The following is a 22,823-nucleotide window of genomic DNA, read 5'->3' on the forward strand; positions in this document are numbered from 1 at the left end:
GTGGAGATAATAGGTTGGTGCTACCAAAGATTAATGTGGGTAGATATATATTATTGAATGATGTCTATGAATCTAAGCAAATCTTGGGCATTATTCACAGGTGAAGGCTGTCTCTTTATGCAGGTATTTTGTAATGTTTCTTAGACAGTTAGGCAGTTTTAAAGCACGTAGTACAGTAAAGAAAAAAAAAAAAAGCTCATTTCAACACACGGTCCAGCTTTATCCACTTTTAAATGACATAAGGACAATGGTTTGCGTAACAGGCCTTATGGCATTTTTACTCTCTGTATCAGCTTAGTTCTCAGGATTTTGCTCGTGTCACTAGACTGCCTCCTGGGTTTATCCTAGTCTTTGTTTCTTCCCTGCACAAACCATCATACAGTTTGGTACAATTCACTGTAACTAGGATTTTTACCCAAAAGACATCCAGACAGGGAAGGAGGGCAGCTGGAAAGGACTAAAGTTTGCAAAACACCTGCTTCCATCAAGCCTGGCTAAAGCCAATGCTGTTAGTTCTTCTTTCACGACAGCTAAATTTACCTGCAATAACTTAAATACAAAGAAAAAAGACATATATTCAGAAAAGGAAATCCACATGTTTACACTTAAAATCCACATTTAAATATACCATTTGTCAAATCTCACCACTTGACTAATGCTTGATAGTGATTCTGGCTGTTCCTGGGGAAGCACAGCATGTGGCCAGATGCCTCTGTGCTGCCAGCTACTGAGGAGAGACATGTGGGAGAAGAGGAATGCACATGTTCATCAAAAAAAGCCAGTCTAGAGCCCTCAAAGTACCATGCTGTGGCACATTAATGCTGGTAGACTGAATTTGAGGTGTGTCAGCATTTCCATTGTGCAGCCCTGTATAACCCCTTGAAAGCCCTACTTTCAGGAAGTTATACATGAGCTATAAAAATTCACTTCATGCTGCTATTTGGCATGTAGCAAATGCATTTTTTTTAACAATTTGAAGAACAGACATTGAACAGCTTTTGAGTTATATGCGAGACATGACCAGAAAATGATATTGTGCTGATTTTACAATCTTCAAAATAAGCATTACCATTTTTAACATTTTGCAGCTTTTTGTCTTTAATGGCTGTTTCTCACTGAACTGCTTTCTAGTGTGATATACGACTGAGCAAAGTCTAGTCATGTAAATGCTGACTACTCAAATCAAAGTATATCTGTAAGAATGGTCCACTTGGTGGTAGCTTCCATCTTTGGGCCCTAAAACTATAAACTCCTTAAAATCAATCCTCATGGGATTGACTAATGGCAGTTTATGGACAACACTGTTGACTTCTTGCTTTGGTTAACTGTTTATGCAAACTAGATGATAATCTACCTTTTCTAGATTTGCTGAACTCCTTGCACACAAAGTCAATCCCTATAAAAGTTAAATAGAGTGAATATCAGTGTATTATGTCAATGATCCTAAACATGTCATCTTACAATAACAGTAGTGCAGTGTTCTGGGTTACTGCTATGGAATATTGCAAAATTCCATTTTTAATTAAGGAAAGACACAAAGTACCATTCATCTGTAGTCGTAAATTACAGGTCTTTATTTTGTATAGTATTATTTTTTTTCCAGATGTACTTTCTGGTGGCCATCAGCTGCTGATTTTTTTTGGGGGGGTGGATGGGGAGGGAAGGGGGAGTGACCAAAATGCCATTCAACGTGATCTCCCTCATCAGTAAAAAAGTTGCATCCTTCCACTGAAGTTAGCTTTACTGCAATAAATATTGGTAAGAGTCAGACTTCAATGGCTTTTAACAACTAGAATAAGCAAAGCAAATCTATATTCCAATGGTCAAAGATCATCGTTCTGCTTAATATTTTCATGGCACTGATTACCAAACTATACAACAAAACCCAAGCAATTTATTACAAATACCAGGTAAGAAAAAGACTAACGAACTTCTGTCCAAAGGACTTCAATTGTACCATTCATTATCTATGCATTCAGTTTTGCTACACTAGTACTCTTACTGTGAGTACATTTTAGATTTTTCAACTTAGACAAGTCTCATTAGAACAGTTTATATATTAGAGAAATAACAAAAATGCAACATTTATCATTGTCATTTGAGGTTTAGAGCTAAAATTTATTTTTCCAGAATGCTGCACTATAACAATGATTAATTTTTTCTTTAGTGTGAATTCACTATTACATTATGAAATGGCTTTGAACATAGAAACTTTTTAGCTTGGCTATAAAATAGCATTTTACCCATGTCTATAATGTCTAGTGAAATGCAGTACATGGGTCATAAGCTGTTTCCCTTAGGCAAAAAAATAAATTCTATGTAACAGCAATAAAGTTCACCAGACAGTGCATTTCTGGGTATTTACTGCACTTTTCAGGTGGTTAAGTAACTTGGCCTTTGGCCTCAAGACTATTCAGGGGTAGAGTAAACACCCAGAAACATCCTGCCTGAATCTCTCTGCTGAAGTATGGCCTTTAGATAATACACCATGCTGTGTAACATACTGTTCTACTGGGTGAGATTCCAGATAAAGTGCCACCTATGGACATTATATCCAGACAAGGAAAATGTGGGTAACCAAATAGATTATGGTGCTGTGAAGAACTCTATACGTTTTATTTTTGGACTAAAAATAAAGAAACATATGGCTTGTTTATATTTTAGGATCTAAGAGAGGGTAGTGAATAAATTAAAGAATATTTCATCTCAAACCATACATTGTTTCCATTTAAAGCTAAGCTAAATGTACATATATGTTTTCTTATTTTCATAAATGCCAAGCACCCAACTTTTTGCCCCACAAAAAGATTTACAAGTACATATACGGCACTTCCTACAATGCTGTTGTTGCCTGAAGGCTTACAAACAGTGATTTTTGTTTTTGAACAAGAAATATCCATCAGACCAAAATAACATCATTTAAATCGACTTCTTCCTGAGCAACTTAGAATTTGGAATGTGCTGAAAATTTATAATAAATAAATCAAAGGTTAACCAGCTTAAAATGTACTTTTAAACATTTAAGTAAAATATATAATATATTTCATGACATACAAATGGGCTGTAAGACCAGGAATCTTAAAAGCATATGTGCCAAAAAAAGTTATGAAGTACCATTCAATGAGAAGAGGCCAGGTTGATTGTTAGGAAAAATATAACAACATGAAAACCTAGCGAACAAATCATTTAACAGTTTTGTATTTAGGTTATAAGTAACGGTGAATGAAAATACCATTAAATAAACAGATAAAAATAGACTCTACAGTAAGCGGCAATGAACTTGCAGGAAGGGTGAATGTGTTAAATGACTGATTATTGCATCATGACACTGGCAAAAAAATTCAAACAACTTTTAAAAGGTGAGAATATTAATTTTCTTTCCAAAATATAACAACAATTCCACAGTGTGTAAACTAATCATTACTCTTTCAATGTAATTTCATAGAAACCACTTAAAATGTACAATGTAGCAGATTCATATTTTAGCTACTATGTTAGTTGTTCTCTATGCCATTTCCAGCTTTCTTTAATTTGTTTCTTCATGGTAGTACATTGGTGCCACAAAGCGGGGATGTGAGACGTGAGAATAAAGTCCCTCCAGGTATGTTTTTTGTAGATCATCATCTTGTCTTAATATGATTTCACTTCTTTATTTCCATTCTCTGCAACTGAGTACATTATAGACTGATTGGTTGATCAAGATGGTCCACCACATTTATTGGCTCCTTGCAGGCTCACGGAGGACGAAAAGCCCCTCAGAGCTTGGCCCAGTATGCACGCCTCATCAATCACAAAATAACTTTTGCTTTTTTAGTTCAAAATGAAGGACCATTTGGCTGACAACATCCATGTAGTAGAACTCCTCTAAAGCAACCACCAAAAGGAAGAAGCAAAAACTGCCATGAAAAGTTCAGGAATTTAGGCATAGCCCTGTTCAAGGTATGGTGCCCAAGTTGCATCACCCCAGAAGTGATGCTTGGAGACATCTTAACTGGGACACACCCTTCTGAGTCACAATTCCTCTTCTATTTCTTCCTTATAGTAGCTTCCTACTGCTGACCTTGTACTGGGTCATCTACTCTGGTTAGCAAATATGCACATGAAGCCAAAGTACCATCCATTCCCCACACATTGGCTCAAAGGAGGGACTGTATAGATGAGTAGCTCTAGTTATTCCTATGTGCATGGACCCAAGATTTGAGTTTTCTGCTTTAGAGTGCATGAAACGTACTTGCTCCCTTGTATGGTCACAGTCCAGGTAACAATCTAGCTCATAACCTTACAAAAATTGCCAGAAATCAATGGGGTACCTTAAATATGCTACTTACTGGAGCCATTCCCATTTCATCTAGCACTGCTCAGTCCACTTTCTGGTGTTTCTTCATCTTACTGCTGCGACTAATGCTAAACTCTCACAGGCTACAGACAGAAGTTACACATAAACTGGTTTAAATGATCAGAAACTGGTTTAAACCTGTAACAGAATGGAAGTTAAGTGCTCATCAACCAGTTTCAAAATAGCTAAACTAGTTTAAAGATAAACCTGACTGAATGCAGTATCAGACTTAACTGATTTGGGTTAAACAGTTTATGAAACTTCTGTCCCAGACCCCTTCCTGGTTCAAGTTAAATCATAGTCCCCCAGCATCCCAGCATGCTTTGCAGCCCTGGCCTGGGCTGTGCTGTCTGATCCAGCAGAGAAGCGGGGAGGGAGTGGGAGACAGGGACCGTCTCCCCTAGGCAAACTCCAACTGGAGTCTGGGACCAGGGAGGGGGGGCATTAAACTTCCCTTCCCCTGAGTACAAAGCTGCCCTGCTCTGCTAAACTTACTGCTGGCAGTGACTGTGGACTATAAATCCCAGAGGCATCTGGAAGCAGGAAGAGGAAGTGATGAGCAACTCTGCAGAGTCCTACTACTGTAATTATGGAATGTAGATCCCAGAGACCTCAGGGGCAGGAGAAAGATGAAGCAAACGTACAGCCCAGGCTGGCTGCGTGCCAGAAAGCCATGCTCTAAGCACCCTCCGGCTTCTGGCCTGAGACACTGCAGACATGTGGCTGCATTTTCTGAATCAAAAGTGAATGTCTGTCTAGTTGTTTCTCAATCGAATCTCTGCAATTTAGACTAACCTGCAAAGACTGAATCGATTCAGCCTCGGGCTTCTTGACTGTCTGTACTTAGTCACAATGTTTTCCAATGTATGCACAATGTCTAACAACATATTATTTAATTTTGTTTTTTACTGCTATATGGATATTATTTTTCCCATTGTTTTATTTTATTATTATGTGATACGTAAGATGTATAATCAGACCTCTCAAGATAAAGAAGCTAAGAAAGTATAGTCTGTCTGAAAGTATTTTAAAGTAGCTATATTACTGGTTGGATCACTGTTATAAAAGAATAATCATCACTGGTTTGATGAGCCTGATTAGTTGGAAGGAAGTATCAAAGTGGGGGTCCCCAGGGACCAGTATAGTCATTAATGATGTAAGGGATGGGACTGAGTGCACACATTTGTGGATGACTCCAAGCTGTGTGGAGGTGCAGACAATTTGGAGGATAGGATAAGGATTCAAATTAATCTCAATAAACTGGAGAAATGGTCCAAAATTAATCTAATAAAACTAAGTGAGGACAGTGCAAAGTCCTGCACTTGGGAAAAAGCAATTGTATGCACAGATATGAACCAAAAAATGACCGGCTAAGTTGCAGTACTGTCAGAAAGGACTTAGGGTCTACAGTGTGCTCTTGTTGTAAACAAGCCAATAGCATGCTGGGTTGTATTAACAGAAATGTTATTTGCAAGTCAAGAGAAGTGAAACTTCTGCTGGAGTACCATGACCAGTTTGGGGCACAGCACTTCAAGAAAGACATGGGCAAATTAAAGAGTCCAGCAGAGGACCACAAAAATGAGAAAAGGTCTGGAAACATCACTTTTGAGGAAAGGCCAAAATAACAAGAATAATTTAGTTTAGAGGATGAAAGGCTGATGTGGGATTTGACAACAGTTTTCAAATACTTGAAGAGTGATTATAAATCTGAGGGCGATAATCTATCTTCTGTGGCTGCAGGGGCTAGGACAAAGAACAATGGTTTTAAACTGCAGCAAGGGAAATTTAGTTTAGATATTAGGAAGAATTTTCTTAATATGAAGGTGCATAAACACTGGAACAGGTTACCTAGAAGGCTGGAAGTTTTCAAGAGCAGGTTAGGTAAACACTTGACTTGAATGGTTTAGACTGGGATGATCCTGTCTTGAGCAGGGGATTGGATTAGATGACCTCCTGAAGTCCCATCCAGCCATACTTTTAGACCATCATTACTTATGTTGCACTGTAATTCTGTTACTTGTTTTAAATGTAGAGATTTATAAAAATTATAGCCACAGAAATGTTGCTTATGCTAAAGGAAGAAGATACACATCATTTTTAGCTCCTCATATGAATACCTGTCTCATGTCATTTTAAGTCTGTGTCTCAGTATAGGTATGGTAACAGTATACAATTTATTTCCTTTAGGATAAAGACAATGTGCTGAACTTTTCCCTTTAAAGCAACACTTTCAGCTGCAGAACCAAAATTACCAAATTTGCATGATGCCATCTCCTTGGCTTTTCATCCAGCCATATCAATCAGCTCCACTGGTATATCTGCTCACTCTGTTGTTTCTTTGTGCTTTTCTAGTTAGCAGGATTCTTTAATGGTTTCTCTCCATGAATACACTTTGCTAGAAGACCAGATTGTACTCTTCCTACTGAAGCCTGCTCAGGAGTGACTACTTAATTTGTTTTTAATCCAATACACTTTGAACCTAAAATGCTGTCATATGATTAGAGCTATTGTTACCATTTGTACTCAATGCAGTAACAATAGGCATGGTATTAAGACTTATTACTGAGAGAGATTTTATGACAGTTACTTTGTAAATGATGTCTAATGTGATCCACACTTCTGCTAGTATTTTGCGAAGGGGCAGTGTATAAAGCAATACTATACACTGCAAAAGTTATTTTGTGACGAGAAAATAGATGGTTCTGTCTTAAATTATTTCTTACCTGGGATCATACTGAGCCAAGGAAAGTATAATAAATCTAAACAAATAACACCCGCAAAACCGGGTATTTTCCAATCACCCCAACATGTGGGAATGTTTGCTTGTTTTATTTTAAATGCTTCTGCGCATTAACCCAGTTCCTTAAGGAATTATTTTTAATAATAAAAAAATCTTAAGAAAGCTGAAGGGGTCACCGGAGAAAAGCCTGGTGCTTCTATCACCTTTTATAGATATCCTCTAGCCATTTTTCATCATCTTCCTCCTCTTCATCTATTGGTTCTTCAGTTTCCAGAGGAGAAGGAATAAAAAATTCTGGTCTGGGATGTAGCTTATTGACATGAGATTTAAGTCCAAACTTGCGCTTTAGCAGGTGGAACTGCTCTTTGACGTAGTAGTAAAATTCATATTCATATCTCATGCGCTGGTAGAGAATCTGGAGGGCTTCTGGAGAAGGGACGGCCTTTTTCACTGTCACAGTCAGATTGCCAAGTTTCCTATGTTCTGTAAAAGAAAAAAAATTGGTATCTCATTCACTGCTATAACCAAATATCTCATTCTTCTTTGGAAGTACAACTATATAATCATGCCTGACTTAGAAAATTTGTCTAAAGTGGTAAAAGTTTGAGTTCATTGAGTTCAATAGGGTAATCATTTTCCAGAGAGTACTTTACGTATTTCTCTGTCAGCTGTAAACATTAATGATGGAGACACATCTTATCAAAATTAGTTATACCTAGTATTTTAAAATGGTACCAAATATTTTGCTCTTTCTTCTTTTAATTTAGATGGAGAGATTAGACAGGAGGGGGAATCAGTATTGGGATATACAGCCAGAATCCTTTCTATCATTAAGTATTAGTCTAGCCCAGGTTAGTATCAAAGGGCACATCTACACGAGATGCTTAATACACAGAAGAATAATTCTACTGCGCATTAGCATGGAGGGCAAAACACATGCTAATGAGCAAACATGCACTAGATTTAATCTAATGTGCATTAACATCACTAAAAAAGTGTTCATTTGTGCTAATGTGCCATAGTGCCAATTACTGTGCATTAAGTTAAGTACCTGTCATTACAGGTACTAAACTTAATGTGCTGCAATTATGGTGTGTTAATGAACATGTAGGCGTGCCCAAAGACTAGTTTTTTTTACCTGATGGCTGCCTGCTTGCCTGTGTGAAATGAGTTTGCTTAGTTTCAGCCTAGCTTCTAGTGGAAAGCTTCAATAGATATATTAAGGGTTGAATGTAAATATTCTCACCCTTATGGTTGTCCCTTCATGTGTATGACAGCTGAGGGGGACTGTCTGATTAATCTTGCCATCTAACTATTTCTGCTGTCAGTGCTCTGTATCAAGAATATTTCAGTCTCACTTTCTATCCACCTGATCCTTTCTGCAGGATCTAAATTCACAAAACCTACCTCAACACCTGATAAAGCAATCTCTTAACAGGATCTCTGAGCTGGCTTCTCACTCTCAAGATTTAGCTTTACTTCAGAGTAGGAGACCAAAGATATATGTTTAACCTGGTGGATATGCCTTCGTATACTGAAGTAAATGACATTGAGATAAAAAATCCAGAATCCAGATCACCTGGGATAGTTAGCACAGTGACTATTACAGTGACTCATTGCTAGAAGACGGGGGAACATGTAAGACCTTATTTGCCATAACAAATGACTACCCCTGGATGGATGTAGATGGAAGAAACTTAAGCCAGTATAATTTATACTGGTAACATTTTACCCTTGATTCTTTCATGGGTAATTCTCCATTAGATTATCTTAACTGGGTCTGTGTCAACTATCCTCTACTATTTTGCATGATTATGCTAGTATAAATGTTATGTCTGCACATGCCAGATCGCATCCAAAACTCAGTCTTGGTTAGAACAAGTACATGTTTTCTTTAAGTGTTAGCTCTGTTTCCCAGGTTCTACTAGATGGAAAAAACACCAAGAGACAGGGTTTCATAACTTCACCATTTTCTTCATTTTTAGGATTGAAAAATCACTACAGGTCAATATGAGGAGAAGGGGAATGGCAAGAGCACTATAAATACTGCATGAAACTTATGTTTCATATTTCAGCATTTATGATATCCATGATTTATAATAACACAAAGTAAGGTCACAGCATAATATGTGGAACAGGTAAATTTGGATCTAAAATGAGGATCATATTTTATAAAAAAAGACATTGAACTGAAAGTCAGAGGCTGGTAACCTAAAAATAAAAAACGGAACTCAGATTTTGTTCCTATTAACTCACCTACTGATCTCTACATATAAGATGGCTCTGAAATGCCAAGTATAGCTGTTCATAAACCAGCAATAAATCCTCATAAGCAAAAAATACAATAATTTTGTTCTTTTCTAGGCTTGTCATCTTTATGATCAAAGTTACTTCTGTACTGTAAAAGATCTGGAGTATACCATACCCACATTTATATAAAAGATCTATTGGAATATTTTCTCTAAGAGACTAAGTCAAATCATGTGATCTCACCTAAAATTATGTATTGCTTTTTTATCTAAACTATTGTGAAGACCTCTACTAACTGGCAAATAACACACATTACTCACTGAACTTCTTGGTACACTAGTTATTGGAGTGACACCTGAAAATACCCCTTTTAAAAACACTGGACTTTATTTTTATCCTTTCAGTTCCTCTTTTTTTAATAATAAGATTTACAGGCTCTTTGTTTCAGGATATCTGTTCCTGCTGCTTATTCCTTCCCTGAAGTTATTACTCTCTGTGTATGCCATTCCAGTTTCCAGTAAGAAATTCAGAAGTTCTATATAACTTTATTCATCAACTGCCACAGTGGGGGGCAACTTGATACTGCTGTTGAGGTATCCACCTTTCTCTGACTGGTACAGACTGGTATTGGTATTGGTATCAGTACAGGTCTGAAGGGATCCAAAAGGCCACATCAGTGGACTGTGATGAAGAACAAACTTCCAATAAGAAGGAAATGGTCAACATAGAGTGCCTTGGAACACGACTCTGCTGCATTTCTTGGCACTGGGCAACAGGAAGGTCAATTTAAATTGCTCACTGAGAAAAAATATTGAAAGTCATCACTCCTTGGGCAAAGCAGCCACAAAACAAAACAGATTTGTAGGTCGATGGAAGACTACCATGGACAGCTCAACACCGCGACATAATATAATTTAAAGGCTACTTTTTGGTCTATACAGTGTTCTATCAAAGGAACCACTGCAGTTTATAGAGAAAGGCCTCAATTTGAATTCACAAGTTTTGATCATGTGAGCAGTCCAACTGAAACGTGTAGACTATTCATATTAACAAAGCTAAGTACTGTATGTGTTTAAATGTTTATGTCTTAAAGCACAGAAAAACATTTAAAGGATTTTTTAATGAATGTTTGCAGAATGGACCAATGACTCTAAAAACAGAATTCCTAGAAGGACTAAAACAGCTGTTTGGACTTCAATCGTTATATAGTCACTCAACAGAAACAGTCAAGAATGACTTCATAGAACACAGGGGTGGTGGGTGTGTGCGCGCGCGCGCGTGTGCGTCCGTGTGTGTGCATGTGTGTGTATATAAGTAAAAGACTTATTTAAAAAAAAAAAAGGAAGTCTATGGGGAGGTCCCAAAGGCAAGGTTCATTAGGAAAAAATATGCAACAACGCAGAACAGAACATGTTAAACATGTGAAATAAAGCCTGTACAAAATGCAACTGATTGGAAGTATACACCACAACTATATGAACATAAATGAATGATACTGTATTTTTTTTGCATGTTGTGTGCCCTAAATAAGGCACTCACCTTGACTCAATGGGCCAATCTAAGTTTTCAAAAAAATCTAAAGACAGCCTGAAGGTCAGTGAAATAGGAGGAGAGAGACCAGGAGAACAGCAAACAGACAGCAAAACTGCCATCAAATTCAGGCTTTAAGTGATTAGCTTAGTGCCTTCTACTAGCTTAGTGGCTTGAGTTTCTTGACATATACTGCTCCATATTTTTATTTAATTTATGTTAATAAATTACAGTAAATTTGGACCTTAATATTGGTTGTCAACTTCAAATTTAATATTAAATAGATTAAAAAACCCCAAAAGTACATTTAAATAAAAGACTCCTAGTTTTATCTTTTTTTTACATTGTTAATTTTACATAGTCTGAGGGAGATCTTTGTTGTCACTATATTCTCTGTTCTTTGGTCATTTTCCATGGAGCCCTTCCACAAAAAAGTCTGTGTGGACACAAATACAGAGATGAGGGCAAAGTGCAGGGGGATGGGTGCAGGGTGAGACAATAATTGGATATAGGTATCCTCTGAACATGATCATTCTTTAATATTTCTGGGACATCCCTGCTGTTACTAATATTAACTCTCTTTACTAGCATTAACTCCACTAGAGATGTTCAGCCACAAAGAATTCTGCTAAGCTAAAGGACCTGGTCAGCCCTTAGGGAGAAAGGTGTCTTAGATGTACACTTTAGTCTTTTCCTTTCCACACTGGTCCTTGAGTTCTAACACATCTCACTCCCTTCCTGTGTGGAGAGGCTGTACAATTTCATGAGACATTTACTGGTCCTTGCTGAGTTTCCAGAGTAGGTCTTCTTCCCCTGTGAGTTCTTTTGTGGTAGGAGATGTAACCCACTGGGATTTTTGTTGATAGATAAGGTGCATTTTAAATTTCCTGACTTTTATTGGTTTGTCTCAAAGTAATGGTGGCTAATTACCAGTAAGTCACTGCCTGTAATGTATAAAGTTCCAAAGGCTACTTGTGAAGCAGTGCAGGCCAGGACTATAATCAAAATGTGCCTGTATGTGAGACATTCTGATAAAATAACTAATCTTCATTTTTTCCCTTGCACTTAGAAGTTGTTTAAACTAGCTTATAATCTTCAACTCTCTTAAAAAGACCCTTTAAAACACATGTGAAGGAAGTCACAGAACTACTCCTTGAAGTCACCCTTACCACTTCTCTTCATTTATCATACAAACATAATGGAAAAGTTATGCAAATCTGGCTCTGTGCCAAAGTAAACTATGTGGAAACACTATGTAAACCCAGCTGTTCCACCAGAGGACAGGGTACCCCCATTTTATGACCTTCAAAACAGCTAACCAGATGGAGAGAAACAAACTGCACCATTTACTTTCTTAGGTTATTTTTTTTAACTGTTTGTTTTGGCAGTGCTTTAATTTACTAAAAAGAATATACTGTACAGTGACCAAAACCTTCCCAAAGGAGTCAGAGCTTGTCTTGCTTAAGATGGCAAATATTAATTTAAACTGAAAAAAATTCAGTGACTCTTGGGTAACAAGGTGACAAGTATTTACCAGGCTGGCCCCTTCCCCCCTGCCTCTCCAGCAAAATAATCTGTGTTACTCAGTGCAATATAGCAGTGGAAATCCAAGCTATGAGGAAGCAGTGGTAATTTATACACTGTGGTTTGAAAAACCTTGGATTGCCAGAGTTAATCAAACTGAGAGCAAAGCAATTTTCTACTGGAAAGAAAATTTAGGACTACATTAAGGCTTCTCTAACAATCTGATATTTTCAGCTGAGATGCTGTAAAGGGGCCCAATCCTAAATACTTTCCAATCTAAAGGATATCACAGGAGTTGAGGATCCTCAACACCCCTTAGGGTGGGGCAGAGGTGAACAGAGACAGGAACTGGACAGGAGCTGTAAGCTGGAGCTGGAGTTTCAGAAAGACAGAAGGCTGCAGCAACACAGTTGCAGGTCAGCCAGAACACTGTCGACAGTGGAAAAATCCCACACCAGGCTCTGCTGCCCTTAAAATGTGTGAACACGATGGTTGTCAGAGATACAGTAAATTAATTTCCTGAGCTATACAGAGAGGCCCCACAGTTTAACCACAAGGAGCTGAATTACAGTGCATGCCTACTTCACAAATGGAAATACACGTGCCGCTCTGTCGCTCTAGTTGATGCATCAGTCTACCAGGTTCCTTGTTTGATATGTCACTCAAATGGTAAAAACAATATCAAAAAAATGGTGGTAGCTAAACAAGGTTGCTTGAAGGCATGGTGGGCCAGAACCTTAACCCAGGGTGCCGTTTCAGAATCCTGGGATGGGTAGCTGGCTCCCTGCAGGGCATCTCAAACAAGGTTACGCTGGGAGTATCAAGAAGAGTACACTTTTGCTTTGACAGTAAAATATGGAATAATGTCACCTTGAGAAGCAGAGTACCTGGGTGTAAACTCTCAGAGCAGTCCATTATGCTCCAGGGCATATCACAACTACTAACTACATGGAGATAGGAAGAAACTCCTCTTGTGCTCAGATTATCCCGTAATTGTTCACACTGGGACAACGGTTTCTCACTGTTCTCCTTCTGAAATATTAAGTAATGGCCACTCTGAAAAAAACAGTGGTCCCTTGGTTCTGGTTTCAGCCTGGGATTTGAGGGACCTAGGTTCACTTTTCTCCTTTGTGAATGTATAACTTTGGGTGTGCTGCTTAGCCCTATCGGACACCCCTACTTATGTCAGGGGTGTCAAAATAGTTTGGTCTCCTGGGATGGATCTAAACCTACCTCTGGCAATAGCGCGAGTGGCATCAGGGAGTTGTGGTGGTGAATAGAGCTGTGCAAAATTTCGGTGGACATTTTGTTTTGAAGGTGTTTTGATGCGTTTCGAACTCCAAACACTGAAACCAAAATGAAACACAAGGTTTCGAAACAGCTTTGAAACGAAATGAGGGCGCTCAAAATGTTTAAAAAAATTTGAAGAGTTTCAAGTTTCGAAGTTGGGCTTGCAGGGAAATACAAACTAAGGAGAGGGAGGGGGCAGAGCGGGGAAGGACTGCTCTGATATTGACATGTGTAGCTGGCCAGTGACTGTGATCCTTCCTTGAGGTCCCTTCCAATCCCAGTGCTCTGGGGGAGGGATGGCGAAGGAGCATACAAGCATTGTTTGAAATTAGCTTTGTCAGCTGTGCCTTTATCACCTTACTGAGCTGTGTCCTCCAGCAGCATCAGGAGCATCAGGAAGGCTCTCACTTCCTACTTGCTAGTCTGTTCCTAGCAAGTTGGATCCAATCCTTTCAGAAATACCCTAACACCCTTTCCTAATCCATTGCTTTGAATGTATTCCTCCCATGGGTTCTCTGCTCCCATCTCCTTGGTGCCACTAGCAGCAGAAGCGGCATGGCTGCTAGTTGTTGGAAAGAGGCTGTATCTAAGTTGCGGGTGGGGGGGGAACTTGGAGCTCTCCCTCTGCCCCCTCTTCTGCCCTGGCCAGAGGAGCAGCCACCTGCCTTTGCATCACGCTTTATGTTTGGTGTGCTGGAAAATCTGTGTGTTTCTGTAATGTAATGTATGTATTTTTGTAATGTGTAAATATATGTTCTGTAATATATGTTGTGCTTTCCTGAACAGTCAATGCAGACTGTCAGGGAAAACACAGATTTCTTTTATGTGGAGAAAGAATTACAGTGGGGGAAAGGCACGCACACAGGTGTGTGTGTTCCCAAGGCGAGCAAGGTCACCCAGAGCATTGAGAAGATGCTTGCTGTTGATGGCCAGCCCTTCTCCTTTGTTGAGTGGGCAGGGTTCAGGAGGCTCATGGCCCCATCGTGCAAAGTGCCCCACACGCACCAGCAGGATGGTGGTGTCCTCACTGTATGAGGCATGCTGGGAGGACTTGAGGGAGAAGCTGCACAAGGTAGGTCTGCAGGTGGCCTTACACTTCACCTTGGACATCTGGAGCATCTGGGGTGGAGATCATGCCTACCTCTCCCTCACAGGGCACTGGTGCAACCAATCAGGCTGTTGGTGGGCTCTCCTTCAAGCCGAGGTGATTGATGTGGCAACAGAGGTCATGGGGGCCATGAACCACATGGTGCAGGGGTGCCTTGTTGGGCAGGGCAAGCTCATCCATGGGTTCATGGACACCGATAATGGGGCCAACATGGTCACGGCTGTCCATGATGCGAACTTTGTTGGCATCTGACATGTGGCACACAAGCTGCACCTCATAGTGAAGGACACCTTGGAGGCAGACAAACAAGGCTACCAGTGAGAGTGCTGTCACAACCAGCAGCCTGATTTCAAAAGGCAGGAAGTTGACAGACTTCTTCCACTGCAGCATCAAGGGGTGCAAGATGTTGTGGGACAAACAGGCAGAGCTGAGTGTCCCGCAGCACAAAATCATGCAGGATGTGGAGACTCGGTGGAACTCCACATACCTGATGCTCAAAAGGCTGGTCGAACAACAGAAGGCCATCCATGAGATGGCCTTGCATGGGGAGATCGGGATTACTGGCCTGCTTAACAAAGCTGAGAGGGATACCATTTCTCAGATCTTGGTGGTCCTCAAGCCCTTCCTCGAGGCCACCAAGACCCTCAGCAGTGACGATAAACTCCTGAGCCAGGTGATCCTTTTAGTGAGGGAACTTGAAAATTAAATACACAAGTTCCAGGGGATCAATGTTCCTGACTGGCGCAAGTCGCTGACACCAGAGGTGCAGGCACTGGTGAAGCGGCTGAAGGAGAGCATCAAGAAATAGCTACATCCGTTGTGGTCCAGTATGGTCTATGTGCTGGCGGCTACATGCAACCCAAGGGTGAAGGAGAGCGTATGAGGCAGCAAAACCCTGGATCACTGGATGGAGGTCCTGGTGCACAGAGTCCGGGAGGCAGAACAGCAGAGGCAGGGGGATGTGGAAGAGGGGGATCCAGTCCCATACCAGCATGCCATCCACCAGCCAGTCTCCTTCTCCACCATAGGTGCTGTCACTGTGGGTCAAGGACATGGCTTCATTCATGGCTTCCATGGTGGGGTCCAGAGGCACCAGACCCCACCATCAGGCAGGCAGCGCTTAGGCCTTGGTGGCTGCCTATCTTGCCGAAGATGTGGAGATTCTGCTTTTCACAGATGAGTCTATGAACTGCACTTCATCAACCTCCTAGGTACAGAAACTCATGGACTTAATATAGACACTGGAATTATGACACACCACAACCTGTCAGACATCTGACTCCCCAGGTACCTCTCCACTTTTACCTGCTACATTCCCCTTCCCCTCTACCCCAGCCTGTCTCTCACCCCCTGACACCTCCATCTCTGTTTTCACTGACTGGCTTCCTTGCCTGCATTGCATGCCAGCCTCTGGCTTCTTTACTATTCCTTCCATCCAGGAAGAGCACACTCACCAACTTTAGGTGCTTCCTCAGCCTGACAAAGGGTTTTCAACACAAAAGCTTGCTAAGATATATTTCTCCTACTATTCAGTTGGTCTACTAAAAGATATCAGAATGACCCAAATAACCAGGTCTGCCATGTCCTTAGACCAACACAGCTACAACCTACATCCCTAGCACCTGTCCCCAGTCAGCTGACCAGAAGGAGAGAGGGGCCCAGGCACATCTAAGCCCCAGGGCTGGGGCTAGCAGGGAGAGTTCTCTGGCAGCTGCTGGAGAAGAAGCTCCTGCAGGAAAGGAAGGAAAGGATCTGTGACAGTTTGGCTGCCTGAGATGCTAGTGCTACTCTACTGCTTACCTGTTATTTAATGTGGTGGAGGCTATTTGGAGGGCTGAGGCCTCATTGGAGCACACTACCATGTTGTGTAGAGGCCCCAGCACCAGTGAGGGCACAACAACAGGGGCATAGAGAGCCCAGTGACAATAGAACTGAGTGAGACTGAGACTAAGAACTCATTAAAGGGATGATATCAATATACTATCTGCAAGGCATGGGGCTGAAGCCTGAGGGCAGCCTCCCTATCTATTATCTTTTCCAAGAAGACGTGGCAGCAGGCGAGAAGAGAAGGTGCCCACAGGGCGGAGCTGGCACGGCCACAGGGCCCTACAGCTATCACAGCCATCTCTAGGGACGCTACACCATGACAAAGTGCAGTTTCCCAGAAACCCCTGCACCTAGCTCCCTGAAAGCTGGCAGGCTTCATGGCCTCAGAAGGGGCTACCATCTGTGCTGTTCTCATCTGAATCAGGCAAGCAATGACAAAGTTATAGCCATTTTCATGATTCCCCACTATAGCCCATGGGCAAAACACCAAAATGCGTTGAAACAGTTTTGGCAAAACGAAACAGAACAGTGCTTTGAAACAGTGAAATGAAACTTTGAAATGGCAAATCTGAAATCAAAATGAAATGTTGCCATTTTGTACAGCTCTAGTGTTGAACACAGGCATTACTCACCCACTGCTGCTTAGATGTATCCCCAAAAGGACTACATAGGGCCTGTGCTACTCACCCTGTCCCCAGATTCCCAGTCCTTTCTGGAGTCCCACAGATGACACTGCTTCGCTAGCTGGATATGGCCTGTAGGCTGTATGTTTGACACCTTTACCTAACATCATCAGGACTATTGTGAAACTAGTATTCAAAGAATACAAGGATCTCATATATCCTGGAAATTTTGGCCATCATTGATTAATACTGGACAAAGGATCTTATTTGTTTACGTTCCTTTGTTATCAGAATTAAAAGAGGAAAAACAGGGAGTAGGGCACTGTCTAACTTAAATTCATTATTACTTGTATGTAAGCTAATTGGAGTTTGCTCAAATTTGAGCAACTAAGCCATGGTAAATGAAGGGACCAAAAGCAAGAAAGATCAAAGGAGTAACATATGGACAGCTTGCTAAGCAATTATGGAAGAAACAGGACAACCACCTACTAATATCTAAAGGGAAAAAACACCAAGGAGAGAGAGGAATATTTTTTTTGTCTGGTGCAAAAAAAAAATACACAACTTGGAAGAACTGGATGAAAGAAAAAGAAAGTTAAGGATTAGTATAAGGAAAAATCTTGACCTATAAGACTGAAAACACTGGAAACTTCATCCCCTGTGGTATGTAAACTTACACTGGGAAAAGCATAACGTAAAAAAAACTTGTGTTGGACTGGTGGTGAACTAGACAATATAACAGCTCTTTTCCATTTCTTATAGACATGATAATTTATTACTGTATGTAAAGAATAATAATGGTCCAACAACTTTCTAACAACAGTGCTTAAACTATTAAAAATGTTATATTACTCTTATGAAACATGTGCTTATAAAAGACTGAAGGCAGAAAATGCTGATGTAAACAACACTCGGTAGTGATTATTAGGGCTGTATGAAGGTTTGGTAGCTGATTCGACTCGGAGGAGATTTGGCCCGCTTTGGGGACCAAATCTCTAAATCTGAATCGAATCAGGAGACCAATTAAAAGCTCCAAATTTATTCGATGAATCTGAATCGATTGGGAAAAGATTCAGCCATAGACTAAACAGACAGCTGACACAGCTGCCTCCAGCTGGTAAGTCTGTTGGGGTTGGGGGAGAGGGAAGGGGCATGGGAGAGGGAGGGATTGGGGAGGGGATGGGGTTCTACCCTGCTGCTGCATGCCACCTTCTGCCCGGAGCCAGTCACACCTGCATCGCACCTCCTTTCCCCCACCTCCGCCCCCCATGCCGGCTGGGCAAGTGGCAGCAGGGCAAAGACCCCACTCCAAGCACTGCCATGCCTGCATCCCTCCCCCCCCGGCAGCTGTGTCCAGCATGGTGAGGACTGCTGCCTGTTCAGCCTATGGCCGAATCTCCAAAGTGGTACCAAATCTTCTGGATCTGATTCACCTGAATCAAATCAGGACAGTGATTCGAATATCCAAATTGAATCACTGTTCTCTGAATCGGCCGAATCTGAAGTGAATACTTGTCGCTTTGCACAGGCCTAGTGATTATCACAATCAGAGCCCTTTTCTCCAGCTAGGAGTTTTATCAAGAAACCCTTTCTGAGGGAGCTTGTGTAAATGTCAGCAAGATGCCTCTTATCTCCACCAATTTATATGTGTACAATGCCAAGTTTTCCTGTTCCAAGTCTGGGATCTGAGCTCCGAGTATGCTCTAGTTTGTATTTCTGTACTGTAGTACATAGCTCCTGTCTTGATACTGGACAACAGATTTTTTTTTCTCGTTTTAAAACGTGTGGCACTCAGTCTATATAAAATTGGTCAGATATATTTTCATTGAACTAAACAGAAAATCCACATTGGGAGAAGAGAAAGGAAATACTGATTCTCTGTACAAGAGAAGCCTTCTAAGACGGACTAAATAAGTTACTGAAACTGCATCTCACACAATCAGATATTAAATCCCAACAGAATCTTCTAAGACATTCCTGACATTTGACTGCAATTTAATGCTGCATCCCAAGCTCAAGTAAATTACTGCATAAGAAAGAATGAAGCTGAAAATTATCTTCATTGGTAGAATTAAATGACTGATACTTATGTGAATGTGGTCAGGTACTTTCATTGCTGCTGAAAAACTTCTAAGTTGAACTAGACAGAGATGGTGGTGCCAAAACCAAAATCATTTGCAGAGGAAATTCCAGGATTCTCTAGTTTAAATCATAAGGAGAAACACTTTGTTTGCAGTTCATGTGAAACAACTCATGCACCTTAAACATATATACACAAATACCACTGATTTTTTCTAAGCAAACAGATCCAGTCACCTCAACAATTGGACAAAAATGTAATTTAAAATATATATTTGTGAAAATCTCAACTGAGTACAAAGAGAATGGATTTCAGGCAATTTGGTCCTGTGACAAACCTCAAGAAAGGAAAGATTTTAGCTGTTGTGCGCATCCTCATACTTACCAATATAGTTCATCCTCAGGGAGGGAATCCTAAACAGAATACTAGCACTGGGAATGAAAAATGTAAAACCAGTTCACTATGTTTCACAGTAATCTTATTATATAATGGTGCTAATGCTATTACAATTTGGACATGCACCGAAAGGTCCTGACAATGATCTGTGGTGGTCAGTGCTGAACTTATCTGCTAAATGAGATGGACTTATTCCTGAGAGGCTTGCAATCTAAGAACCAAATTCTTGAAAGTTGTACTAGCAGTCAGGCAGACAAGGATCTTTGGGTAAATGTAATATCTTTTATTAGACCAACTGAATAGTTGGAAAAATTGTTCTTTACAAGCTTCTGGGCATAAGCACCCTTCTTCAGGCACATGGGGAGTCTGTTGGTGTTTGTGTCCTCTAGGAGCCAGGGTCTCCAGTTCCACTTGCAGTTTTGCCACTAATTCACTATGCAACCTCGGGCAGACTGTGTATAGCTCAAGTTTCAGAAGCAATCAGAACCCATCCCTTGCTCAGTATTTAGTGGAACTTACGGGTGCTCATTATCTTTTTACAATCAATCAAATTCAGCAGCTGAGCCTAATGAAATTAATAGGAGGTTTGCCAACCTCAAGAAAGCTCATGATAAAGACATGGACCCTGCTCATCCCCCCACCCACCTGCCCTGAACCCCATTTGTGCCTGATGCTGGTGCCCTGGTCAATGCCCCCTTAGTTATGCTGGTAACTAGTGGAGTTCCACAGGGATCAACACGGATCAGGGGGAGTACAAAGAAATAGCACACATACAATTTAATTAAGGTTGGACAGCACAACAGATAGTAGAAACAGAACATAAGCAGCCAAACTATTTTCAATTTTTGTAGGCATCACAGCAAAGGAGAGTTTTGAGGGAGGGGAATGAAGTAACATTGCGGACGTTTACAAAGAGTTCCTCCCAGGCACGAGGGCCAGGAAAGGTTCCTTTTAGAAAATATGAGTGGGCAGTGGTGGCTAGCATCATGAGCTGGCATCACTAATATCCATAAACAGAAGTGGGTGGTGACTTCCCAATACTGAATAGGAAATGCCAGGTGGGATGGGTAACAGGTACAAAGAGACTTTAAAAATGAAGACAGATAGTTTTGTTTGACACACAGAAAGCAGCAAAATGGTCAAAGCAATAGACTAGGAAAATGATCTCTACCAGAGATCTCTTGAGCATATATTAACAACCTTTTACAGAAGCAGGACATCAGCTGCCATGATCCTTCTGCTTTACCTGTGGCAGGTTAAGGTGCCATGTCATGTCAGGGTTGACGGTAGTTTTACTAAGAGGTTAGATTATGGATTTTTATAGCATGGTTTGGATAGAGATGATTCTGCCTCACTCAGGCAGAATAGATGACCTCTGGATGTCTCTTCCAGCCCTACTTCTCTAGGAGTATATGATTTTCGCTGCAGTATTCTGAATGCCTACAAGGAGGGCAAGGCTATGTCTGCCAATAACAGCAAAAAGTGTTGTGAAGATGTTAAGATGAAAAATGACAAGCGTTTTAGCTGTGTGGAAGGAGGGGAAAGGCTGTTTTCTAGAAATGTCATGTAGAAAGAATCTGCAAGACTGAATATAAGGACTGAGTTGAAGACATCCGGATTACATGGCTGAAAAATAGGCAGCTAGTGACTGCCAAAGGGCATAGTGGGAAAGGTCCAGAGGAAGATTAAGATGCATAAACAGAGGAATAAATGAGGAAAATAATTTTAGATGACGTTGATAAGGTCAATACCAGACTGCAACGAACAGTTATGGTGTCCACATTTTAATAAAGATACTAAAAAAAATAAATGGAGAGAGTGCAGAGAAGAGTCTCAAACATCATTCACAGGATGGAGAAAATGCCTTAAAGTGAGAGTCTTAAAAAGTTCAATCTGTTTAGCTCACCAGAAAGAAGATTGAAGGGGACTCGTTTACAGAGCCCAAGTGTCTCCAGGGTGAGAAAAAAGTGAGTGTTAAAGGTCCGGAAACTGAAGCTAGACAGATACAAGTAAGAACCAAAATACACATTTTTAACAGTGAATGTGGTTAGTGGATGAAATGCTCGAAGAAAATGGTAGTAGATACTTAATCTATTAGTGTCTTTAAATTAAGGTGGGATGCCTTTCTGAATGACATACAAACCACCACTACTACAACATGTTCTAATAGGCTCAATACCAGTAATAAGTAGGAACCTTTCTATGGCCTGCGGTATACAGCAAGTTAAACTAGATGGCCAATATGTTCTTCCTGGTCTTAAAAAGCTATGAATCCCTGAAACCCTTGATGCCCCAGTTTCCAGATCTGTAAAATAGGCACAAGACTTACCTGCTTTGGCAGGGTACTGTGAGAGAGCTCAGTCAGTGAACGTCTGTGAAGAACTTCAAGGTCCCTGAATGAAAATCACTGTGGCCCCTGTGGCAGACCAGTAGGGGGTGCTCCTGCACTGAGCCACCCACCTCACTGTGCCTGACCACTTACCCAGCTCTATGAGCCTCCTTTGGGGCACCTCACATCTGGCTGACCCCCTTCCTGGAGCACAGTCCAGGGGTCTGGACTGTTTCCAGGCCCTGCACCCCCTGGGGTACACAGGCATGGTAGCCCTTTAGGGTGCCTGACCCACTACGAGAACTTGGGGGTGCTTCCTTTAGCCTGAAACACAAGAAGTAGCCTCCCTTAATCAGCCGAGCCTAGGGAGCTTACATGTATGCCCCAATCCCTCTCTCCGCAAGTCCACCACACTTGTTATAGTGGAGAGCTTTATTGGTTGAAGAGGGTAGGCTTGGGGAAGGGTACAATTAGAGAAGTATCGAAAGAGAATCTTAGAGCAAACAGCACGGCTTAGTAGCCTTTTGTCACACTTCTACATTACAGTAGGCTATATTTCTAGAGAAGTTTCAGGTAAGTTACTCACAGTGTCACAGGCGAAGAAAGACCGGGGAGACTCCCAAGCTCATGGAGGGAGCCCCAGAGCCAGAGCCAGAGGGTGGAACAGAGGGAAAAGAAAAGAAAAAAAAATAACTTACTCACCACAGGATGCGAGGAAGAGCAGGGACGGCAGGAGAAGCTCGCGCGTGGCCTGGACGATGCCTTAAGTCACCTACGGTTGGCAGGTGAC

At 41.1% G+C, this 22,823-nt stretch overlaps 1 protein-coding gene across 1 annotated transcript in view; it reads right to left on the bottom strand.

Annotated features, from left to right (window-relative positions):
• Positions 1 to 217: 217 nt before the first annotated feature.
• Positions 218 to 22,823, bottom strand: part of UST (uronyl 2-sulfotransferase) — a 328,787-nt gene continuing 306,181 nt past the window's right edge. Inside the window, exons 9-10 of the mRNA XM_025193114.1 lie at positions 7,280 to 7,559; positions 218 to 549 (exon numbers count right to left, since the gene is read on the bottom strand). Coding sequence (XP_025048899.1) covers positions 537 to 549; positions 7,280 to 7,559 — 293 coding nt within the window. The 3' untranslated portion in view covers positions 218 to 536. The remainder of the gene's footprint in view (positions 550 to 7,279; positions 7,560 to 22,823) is intronic.

This window comes from Alligator sinensis, unplaced genomic scaffold (assembly GCF_000455745.1).
Source record: "Alligator sinensis unplaced genomic scaffold, ASM45574v1 scaffold786_3, whole genome shotgun sequence".
NCBI classification, from domain to species: domain Eukaryota; kingdom Metazoa; phylum Chordata; order Crocodylia; family Alligatoridae; genus Alligator; species Alligator sinensis.